Here is a 10776-nt window from a genome sequence, read left to right as displayed (position 1 = left end):
TTTCTTGGAGGGGGAGAACGGGGTGTAAAGCTCGAGAGGGTTCCCCACTTTGTTTCATTTTCCACCCTTTCTGCTAGTGTAAAAAGAAAGAACCACAGGACAAGCTGCTTTGTGGGTTTTCCGAAGTTAAGAGGTGGGCGGAGCTCCGCACTACCTTGGCCCGCCAGCCAATGGCGAGCGGTATGCAAATGATGTCGGCGCTCGGTCGGTCTCAATCAAAACAGTGAGCTCAGAGGCTGCTCCGGAGCTCGGCGCGCTGCGACCGGCAGAGCCGCCCGGGCCCGGGCCGTTCTCACTTTCATTTAGCAGTGCACTCCATGGAGGGCCGCACTCGCCAGGGCTTCATGCCGTCTCAGTAGTGTAGGAAACCGGCTCAACTCTCCGCCGCCGAGATGAAGTATAAGGTAAGCGGGCGCCTCTTCCGCAAGGTTTCCGCGTGCGCGTGCGTGTGTTGCCCACTGTGACAACGCCTGTGCAGGGACCCCCACCGCCACCACCACTTCTGTGCCCCGGAGAGATGGGTCTCCGTCACCGAGGCTGGCATGCAAGCAGGCAGGCGGACACCCAGTCTCTGAGCCCCACTCCGGGAGTTCACGGCATACCATGGTCCATCTCCCCTGAAAGTTTTGGGAATTCGTCTTAAAGGCGCCGCGGGAGCCACTGGAATTCGGAGGGTGTCTAGCTTGAAGGGGAATTCAAGTCTCCGGGGCTCCCCCAGGCCTGGCCTCCACTGTCCCGGAGCCATAATGAGGGAGGAATCAGAACCGCTGAGTGTCTCAGACTGGCTCTTAACAGCGGTTTTCAGCCTTTGCCTTAAGCATTTGGGATGAGAAGCAGTTTGCCTTACGGATTTTTGGTGGGAGAAATTAAAAGCCGCAAGTGCTGTTACACAGCCGATGGTGGAGACTTCTGACATCCTTAAATGATACTGGATGTAAGAACAAATAAGTATCTGCCATTTCTTGAAAATACTTTCATTTGTGTTTGAATGGGCTGAGGGTCTGAAGTGTCCAGCCAGCTTATTGTCCCCGTAGTTTACAGAATGTCATGCTACCTTCTTCTCCCGTGCATTTTGCTCCCTTGTTGTTGTGTATTCTTGGGGAAAGGATTATAACTTGCTCGGAATATCCTTATTTTGTTTAAGGCTCCCCCATCCAACCAGGCAAGCAGCTTCCAGACATACTGTACTTAGAAGCACATTGCAGTGAATTGGGTGTGACTTCTAGAATAGACACAAGACCTAATGCTTTTAAACAAACATGCTATTATTAAAATGACGGTTGGCGAGGTGGCTGTGCTTTCGGACTGACAATTTGTGTTACCTGTCTAACCTTCAGGTTTATGCTAGCCGGGAGCAGCTTTGCTTCCTTTCTGAATTATGTAGCTTCTGGCCCATCCTTTTTTAATGTGAGGTTGTAAATACCCGGTTCTGGCTAATAGCCACTGGCTAACCTCGGTGATAAATCTTTTCTTCAAAAGCTATAAATCTCGTTGAAAAGCTCTAAATCAAGATGTCGAAAGTCTTTATTAGAAGGCATGAGTTATGGTTCTCCGTGGAAAGGTTACAGCTATGGGAAGACACAGGTATCAGTTATCTCTGTACTATTAGCTTTCCATTATTATTATTATTATTATTCCATGATTTCTCCATAGGAAAGAGCAGAGGAGTGAATAATCCTGAAGATTCTTAATGCTTTTGACTTTAGGATGGAACCAGGAACAAATCCTTCTACCTGGCAGGAAAGTTCCCCTTCTTGAAGTGGTTCACCCCATATTTCCACAGTCCCTTATTTTGAACAGTGATTGGCCTAGAGAGTCCTGAGCCTACAATGATTCTTTCCCCCTCCTATCCCTATTGTTGAATGCCTTTAGTCTCATAATAACCACCTTGCAGGGAGAAAACAAAGAGAAAATATGTTCATACGTTTATGATTAGAAAGCATAAATGGTGGAAATCGACGCAGAGTACCTTGATCTAGAAAGTGACAGAAGTGACAAAGTCTAGGATCACTTTTTTTCAGTGATGTCATCGTGTTTCATTTTACTCTTATGGAGAGAAAAAGTCATGGCAACTGATGACATAAATTGGGATTGGCATTCATGGGGAAAAAACCCTTCTCTTTGCGAGCTCCTACCAGTGTTGAACACCCTGCCAGGTGGTGTAAATATATGGTTGTGATTGGCGCATGTTAATAGCTTTTTGTCACCAGAAGAAAACACTGATTTCTCTGATGGGCCAAATGCCAAATTGACACCTTGGGATGACTATAAAATAAACCAGTGACTGAAGAAATCTACTGTCCCTGACTTACAAAGCCTGTTCTCTTTCTAATAACAGACAGAGTTATTATTATCTCTATTTCAGGAGAAGATTTTGTCATTTTAAGTAGAGGACATGATGCAGAGGTAAAGGGATAATAAATAACATTAAGAGTTACCGTGATAATACAGGATTGTCATATTTAACTCTCCCAAAAACTCTGTGAGGTGGGTGTTACTCATTTTCAAATGTGGAAATTGTGGCACAGAGAGGCTAAGTGGTTCGTTGAAAGCCACACAGCTAAAAAGTGGGGGAGCTATTAATTGAACCAAAGCAATCTGGCTCCAGGACTTGTGACTTTAAACCACTATTAAAGAAAGAAAGAATCAGCTGTCACCTCCCTGAACTGTCCTGTGTGACTGCATTTTTTGTCCCCCAGGGAGTTTAAAACTATTTCATCTCCAGGATTCCTGCAGGATAGATTCTTTTTGTTGTTGTTGTTCAGCTATAACTCAACAAAGCAAAGTGTACCACACGTTTGGCAGTTATTTGTTTAATTGGAGCTACTCCGGTAGTAAAGCCAGATAATTATTCGATTGTAAAATCCTGGAGTCAGGAATTATCTTTGAAACCCTGTGTCGCTCTGCCCACTATAAATGTAGCACAGTCAGACTTCTGTTCACCTGAGAGATTTATAATTCAGCCGCTATAAGATTTTTTTTGAACCAGATTATCTGGTTTGGCTGCTTCAGGAAACATAACTAGAGGGCAACCAAACCCCCAGTCATTCTGCACTTCTCCGCAGCTCCAGGCCTGCCGGCTGGCCCTGTATTCAGAATAATCTTGAGAAGTGTGGAATGTAAGCTCTTCCTGATGAACACAGCAGTTCTGCGGAGCACACATCTAGCCTAGCCTGATTGCATTTCATGGTCTCTAGGTGGTGGTGTTCTGGGGAGGCTGCTGTTTCCTATGCACTTTCTGTTCCGTTTGTCTTAAGAGGCTTCAGTGCGGGGTTCTGTGATGGGAAACAGTACATCGGGCCGCCTGCATTCATTAAGAACCGTCCACAAGCCCGTCCCCATAGGAAGGCAGGTCCTGCAATGGGGATAGGGCTCCGTGCCTCGGTGGTGGTGGCTTGCCCAGGGAAGGCTCCCCCCGCCCTACTTTTTTTTTTATTTATTTATTTGACACAGAGAGACACAGAGAGAGGGAACACAAGCAAGGGGAGTGGCAGAGGGAGAAGCAGGCTTCCCGCTGAGCGGGGAGGCGGATGCAGGGCTCGATCCCAGGACTCTGGGATCATGACCTGAGCCAAAGGCAGCCACTTAACCAACGGAGCCACCCAGGCAAAGGCTCCCCTTCTAATGGGCTGGAGGCACATCGTCGCCACCATCCGCCAGGAGAGGGACTGCAGCCTGCATGCCCAGCTGTGTTTGATGGGAGGCCCCGAGACCCCGCCCACTTTGTGCAGGCCCAGGCCTGGTCAGAGCTCAGCTGGCCTTGCCTCTCTGATCTCTAATACCTGAGCAGTTTCTGTGGCTTTGCCCAATTTCAGAACCCTGGGTGCCTGCCCTAAAACTCTAAATTATGTATCGAGGCTACCAGTACACAAATTCTTTTTTTTTTTTTTTTCACTGAAGTATGGTTGACAACAAATGCACTCTTAAACGTTTTGAGATGGGGGGGAAGTACAGGCGGAGCTTATACTACAGATAAGAAAACTGGATTCGGGAACGCTCGGGAACGCAGCTCCGTGTGTTCTGGTCGGCTGTGGGCAAACAACGTGTGTGCCATGAAACGCTTTTGAGGGGGACTTTGAAAATCCTCTTATTGTCTTGAGCTACATGGAAGGAAAAATGATCGAGGGTCTTGAGGCGAGTGGACACTGTCATGTATGACTTCAAGAATCCCCCCTTCTTCGCTGTGACACGTCGGCTTTGAATTATGTCTTCTCTTGGATTTGTTGCCCTCCATCTCTGGTCCCTCACCCTCCTTTTTAAATCTTAGGTGAGAGGGGCACCTGGGTGGCTCAGTGGGTTAAAGCCTCTGCCCTCGGCTCAGGTCATGATCTCAGGGTCCTGGGATCGAGCCCTGCATCGGGCTCTCTGCTCGGCAAGGAGTCTGCTTCCCCCCCTCTCTCTGCCTGTCTTTCTGCCTGCTTGTGATCTCTCTCTCTCTTTGTTAAATAAATAAAAAATCTTTAAATCTTACGTGAGATCTAGGAATTTTAAAAGCACCTAAAGATGTTTTAATGGTAACTGAATTGTTGATGGATGGATGTATTTATTGAGCAAACCCATTGTGAGAGCTGCAGGACTTGCCCACGTAGAGATGAAAGTCTTTGGAGAACTAGAGGTGCTCGGCCCATACCAAATTTAGCAAGTTGCACAGTGCGGGACATACCAAGGATTCCTTTAGCATCCTTTCCTTACTGTAATATACATCAGTCCTTTTCTCAGAATTCATCAGTGGCTTCCTGTCTGCTGCTCCTCCCACCGTGCACCAACCCCCGCCCCCAAACTTCTAAAAAAACTTCCTGTCAACTTTTTCCCCTTTGCAAATTCCCTCCCCATCGTGTGCCCCTATGACCTCATCATCTCTTTTCATTCACCCAGTCCGTATGTGACTCTAATACCAGACTCGCATACAGCTCACTTCCCCAACCCACGTAGACAAGCCACCCTTTTTTTTTTTTTAAGATTTTATTTATTTATTTGACAGACAGAGATCACAAGTAGGCAGAGAGGCAGACAGAGAGAGAGGGGAAAGCAGGCTCCCTGCTGAGCAGAGAGCCCGATGTGGGGCTCGATCCCAGGACCCTGAGATCAAAGGCAGAGGCTTAACCCACTGAGCGACCCAGGTACCCCGACATGGCACCCTTAAACCCCACCCTGTTACCCCCTACCTCTCACCTCTCTTTTGACTCCGCCGTGGGAAAGCTTGGTCTCTGGCTGCTCCCATTCACTGGCCCCGTCTCTCTCTGGGTGTACCCTACTGGGTTATCCTGTCACCTCCCAAAGGCCTACACCTTTGTCTGCTCAGCTGACAGTAATCCCTACAACAGGCCTTCTGTTTTCCACCTCCGCCCTGCTCTGTTAGTGCTCCCCTACTTATTAACCCCTTCCAATTGAGTCACTATCAAAAGGATACCTGTAACTCCCATTGGGTCCCCCCACCCCGCTCCCTCCCAGAGGCATCCCATTTGAAGGAAGCCCCACTGAAAATTTGGAGGTCGAGGCAGACTGTTAGGCAAGTGCTCGAATAAAAAGTGTGACCTGGGATCTGTTACAGCCTGGAGGGGCATGGCCTTGACCTTATATGTACTTGTGGATAGAGTGGGGCTTTGGAGAAAGGCATTTCTGTTCCTTGTGACTTATGACTCGATAGCCTCAGGCAAGGCAAGCTCTCTGAGCCTCAGTTTTCTTATCTGTAAAACAGGGATAATAACTGTGTCGGACTATTGTTCTAAGGGCCAAACCAGACAATACATGGATGTAAAGTACTTATACCATGCTCCTGGCATACAGTAAAGGAGACCATGCCTCAGTCAGCCTCAGCTCTCTTTGCATTGACAGGTGTGGAAAGGGTAGTGTGGCCTCAAGACTTAGTGATCGGATTATGTCGAAATCCCAGTGACTAGGTAAAGGTGGTTGAGTATTGTCTAGTGTTCCATGGGCCTGGTTGTGTAGTGTGGAAATGCAGATGCCAGACAACGGGGGGTTGACCAGGACACTGATGAGCCTCCTTGCTAACAATTTATGAGTGACAGGACCTCCATTGTTAATAAGATTTGATATACCTGAAACTACAGGACCTTGCTCGTAGTCAGCACTCCACAGATACTGAATTCAGTGTTGAAGGACATAAAATATTTGCACAAAGAGCTATTAAAAAGAGGTGGGTGTTGTGGTTTTTTTTTTTGGCTTTGTTTTGTTTTGGGTTTTTTTGCCACTAAAAAGAGTCAATACTGTATGGCATAGTGGAAAGGACCCGGGTTTGTTGCAAATCCCACTTTTGCTACCAGGCCTCTGTTTCCTCGTTTATAAAATGGGAGCAATAGTACCCATCTTATCAGATAATGGCAAGGATATGGAAATCATACATTTTTGGCAATAGGCATGTGAAAATGGCAATTATTATAGTATGCATTATAAGACATATATAATATATAGATATAGAGGCATTATAGAGATAAAAATTTAAGAGGAAGCATTTGCTAGAATCACTTATCCATAACAAAAATATTAGTGAGTACAAGAGAAAGTCACCAGTGTACAAAATTGAAGGTAAAACACGAAGGAGGTTGGGGCACCTGGGTGGCTCAGTGGGTTAAAGCCTCTGCCTTCAGCTCGGGTCATGGTCCCAGGGTTCTGGGATCGAGCCCCGCATCGGGCTCTCTGCTCAGCGGGGAGCCTGCTTCCTCCTCTCTCTCTGCCTGCCTCTCTGCCTACTTGTGATCTCCCTCTCTCTCAAATAAATGAATAAAATCTTTGAAAACACGAAGGAGGTGATGTGGGGGGTTACAGAAGCTCGGGGAAACTCTATCCCTTATCCTACTGCAGGGGATGTAACGTAAGAGGTCTTGGTGATCTATCTTTAGATCGTTTTAGGGTTAGAAAGAAACCTAAACAAATTGGTTTGAGATGCCAGCCCCTGGGCCTGTGGCATTACTCGGCAGTAACATACAGATTTAATTACCAAGCCTCGTTGCCAAGATAAACAAAAAGGGCCACTGGGAAGAAATGCTGTATTTCCAACTTAAAGTGCAGAGGATAGCTGCTGGTTTCCTAGGTGATGGATGATTGCAAAGAATATGGGCATAGAAGGGGACCTCCCCTCCCACTCCCCCCCAAAAAACCCTGTTCATACTCCATCAACGGCACCCCCCTCCATCCAATTTACTTAGAACATTCCAGTCATCTCCCTGCAGTCATTCGTACTGGTTAATGAGGACGATGCAAGCCTGGGGAACATTACAGCTTGGCTACAAAAGTCTGTCTTCCTGAAGAATGGTCATTTTAAGGAAAATGGCCTTGGTGGTGACCGCTGCCATCATTCACTGGAAAGAGTGATTCTTTTAGAAGGTAGTTTTTAGTTGGCAGTGAGATCCAGGGGAACTGAGGCATATACTTTGCAGAGAATGGAACAGGCGCTCCAGAAAATATGCATGCGTTGTGACAGCGTGTGACAGTGATGTTTTCATGCCTGCAGTGGGGCTGGGGCCGCTGATCATGGAGATGTGAAACTTGCCAGTCAAGTGCTCTCGAGTACATTTGTCTGCCCGGGCCCCATTACAGACTGCTAAATACCAGTTTATTCTTTTAAAAAAGCTAGCATCTTCCCTTCTCCTCCCCAACCATTCTTGATACTGAAGGATGTTTAAGTAGGCAATTCGGAATCTTTCCTCCAAGGCTGGGTCCACCGCTTAGGAGGTGTCTTCTCTTTTTGTAAATCATGGTGTATATGTCGCAAATGAGACCTCCTCCTGACATTTCTAATATGGCAAGGTACTAGTTACATTTCAGCAAATGTTTCTTAATGGAATGTTGATACTTTCGATTACCAGAAATAAAGACTGAGCAACCATGACTATGCAAAGGTACAAGCATTGCACAAAGATGTTTGATAGGATCTGTGGAGTTGAAGTTGAATTCCTTTCTTTACTCCTTGTGTGTATGTGTGTGCATCAGTGTGTTTCCGGGGGGAATCACTCGGGAAGCTTGATAGAAAGTTGCAGGAAACCAGAAAGTGTATAAGGTTCAGATTTAAACCAGATCTTTCCTATTTATTAAAGCAATGTGTATTTACACAGAATGCTGTGCCCTTAGTATTTTTTTCTAATCTTTGTTTTAGTTATGTGGAAACTTTATGCTCTTATGTGAATTAGCCTTAATCTCATTGATTTGTAGTAGTCATTTCGTTATTGTTAACTTAGCACCTCACTCCCAGGGGGAATGTGGCTAACTGGGGACTCATCCAAGCTTCTCTGTCACCCAGCCCTGCGCTCTGCTCAAAGAACAAACTAGGATTCACTCCACCCCCACCCCCAATAACCATAACAAAAAAACCAACACACCGGGAAGCTGGTAAAGTGGACTCCTAGATGCTCCAAGCCTTCTTGGTGTTCACAGTCTTTAGTGTGTATCAGGACAGGTCAGTAATGTGTCGATGAATTGTTTGTTTGTTTCTTTCTTTTTTGGTTACCAGTCGTGTGTGGTATGAGTCCGAGTTTGGCAGGAAATGGGTTAGTGGACCAGCAGTGTTGCCTTACCATCACAACGGCAGTGGCATGAGCAAAATTCTGAAGCCGTCTTTTCCTTGAATGCTCCTCTGGGATAGAACTTCATGTTATTCTCTGATTCTCCAGCCTGCTACACCTGGAGCTAAGTGTGTTGAGCGGACCTTGAAATGGGGGAAGGGAAAGGACCAATTAGGATACAGTCAGCTCAACAGCATTCTTTCTCTTAACCCCATTCTCTGGGAAGCCAAGTCTTCTCCAGGATCTCACAGAGGCCCAGGCGGCCTGGAAATATTTCTCATTTCCTTATGAGGATCATCTTGTCAATTAGAGGGCATGTCCACTGACTGAATCAAAGACTCTTATCAATACCCATCTTTTTTTTCCTCCCAAATCCTAAATTCAACGAAGGCAGACCCATTAGCAAGGTATATACTTGCATGCCTACTTTTTATTTTTAGCTTAAAATATATATAACCTCTGTGGCTAGGCACCCATGTTTCACAGCCCAGCAACGGGACATATGGGAAAGATATGCCTGACAATGGGAAAGATACTTGAAACTGGGACTGTCTTGCAAAGTTCGGGAACACATGGCCACCCTAGACAGTCAATGTGAGCTGCTCCAAGGATCAACTGTGGAAGGTGTCATTGCTTTCCACTTTATCTCAGCTTTTGACGGGAAATTATCTAAGAGGTGCTTTTTCTGAATTCAGGCGAATTTTTCACATAATCAGTACACTTTACTGGTAAATAATTACTTGGTTCTTTTCTTTTCCCTTGCAGAAATAGGCATCTCTAAAAATGAAAGGCATTTTTTGAAATAACGGACTTGTGGGGCACATGGGTGGCTCAGTCGTTAAGTGCCTGCGTTCGGCTCAGGTCATGATCCCAGGGTCCTGGGATGGAGCCCTGCATCAAGCTCCTTGCTCATGGAGAAGCTGGCTTCTCTCTCTGCCTGCCACTCCCCCTGCTTGTGAGCTCTCTCCCAATGGCAAATAAATAAAACCTTAAAAAAAAAAAAGAAAGAAAGAAAAGAAAAGAAATAGGCCTTGTGCGGAGAACACCTGAGAGCGAGAAGCAGTGAGGGAGGTTGTATTTCAATTGTTCTTGCTTCCAGCCCAGCAGGGCGGCTCTGCCTCCTGGCCTGCGGCGGCATCAAGCCTCCTGCCTCCCTTATTAAGATCTTAATTACAGACGCAGCTTACTTCGTTGCTGCAAGGAAAGAATTTAGTTTCTCTGAACTGTGTCTGTTTTTTGGTGTGGCAGGTGTAATCATGATGAGATCATTTCTGGTTTGTTTTCTTTTCCTGGAGGAATTTTTTTTTTCCAAGGGGGAGGAGTACAGTTCTTAACGCACAATTTCATGAGCTCATAATAGTGCAGTAATAATAACCGTGCTTTGATTTTATAGAGACCCTTTCTTCTGAAGAAATCAGTGTTCTGCATATATAATTTCATGACTTCTCATGATATTAGAAAGAACGTGTTCGCTATCCCGATTTTGCAGGTGGGGAAACAGAGGCACAAAAGGTGTGATTTCTTGGCCATTACTCGTACAGTCTGAGGACTGAGACTAGATTCTCTTAATTCAGGCCGTTCCTCTATGCAGGACTCTCCCCTCAGCGCTGCTAACTTTTAGAGCTCGATCATTTTTCGTGGTGGGAGACTATCCCAGGCATTGCAGGATGTCTAACAGCTTCTGGCCTCTCCCCACCAGCCGCCAGCAACACACACGCATGGTGACAACTAAAAAATGTCTCCCAACATGGCCAAATGCCCAAATCCCCCCTAGTTAAGAATCACTGGTCTCATCTCCCCTACTTCCTTTTGCTTAAAAAAAAAATTGCCTTACTGGTTCTGTATGACAGAAGCACAAAATACAAGCATAGAACCATTCGCCATCATTGTACCATGACGGACGCCGAGCTTCATGTCACAGGCCCTCAGAAAAGGTGCAACTTCCTCTTACATGTGTGACCCCAGTGTGTTCAGATGAATGCCACAAAATGCTAAGAAGCATGAGGTCTCACTCAGGCCACGTGCAAAAGCATCAGACCATCTCTAAGGCAACCTTAGTTCTCTGAAGCCTTCCTCTAGCCTCTGTGTGTGTGTGTGTGTGTGCGCGCGCACGCATGTGCAAGTGTGTGCATGCGTAATGGAGATATATAATTTTATATTGACATATATAAATAGTGGAACATGCGTTCACAACGGAACTTTGAAGAAAGCCATTTTATTCTTATAAACTGGTATATAATACGTACATGTGGGAGCT

General features: G+C 46.0%; 1 protein-coding gene across 1 annotated transcript in view; it reads left to right on the top strand.

Moving 5' to 3' along the window:
- The first annotated feature begins 243 nt into the window (after positions 1-243).
- NEDD9 (neural precursor cell expressed, developmentally down-regulated 9) overlaps positions 244-10776 on the top strand; it is a 48423-nt gene continuing 37890 nt past the window's right edge. The window contains exon 1 of the mRNA XM_080807208.1: positions 244-404. Within this exon, the coding sequence (XP_080663334.1) occupies positions 393-404 (12 nt within the window). The 5' untranslated portion in view covers positions 244-392. The remainder of the gene's footprint in view (positions 405-10776) is intronic.

The sequence above is a fragment of the Martes martes genome (genome assembly GCF_963455335.1).
Source record: "Martes martes genome assembly, chromosome: 6".
Taxonomy (NCBI): Eukaryota; Metazoa; Chordata; class Mammalia; order Carnivora; family Mustelidae; genus Martes; species Martes martes.
The sequence above is the reverse complement of the archived record's forward strand: the minus strand, read 5'-3'. Positions and strand labels throughout refer to the sequence as shown.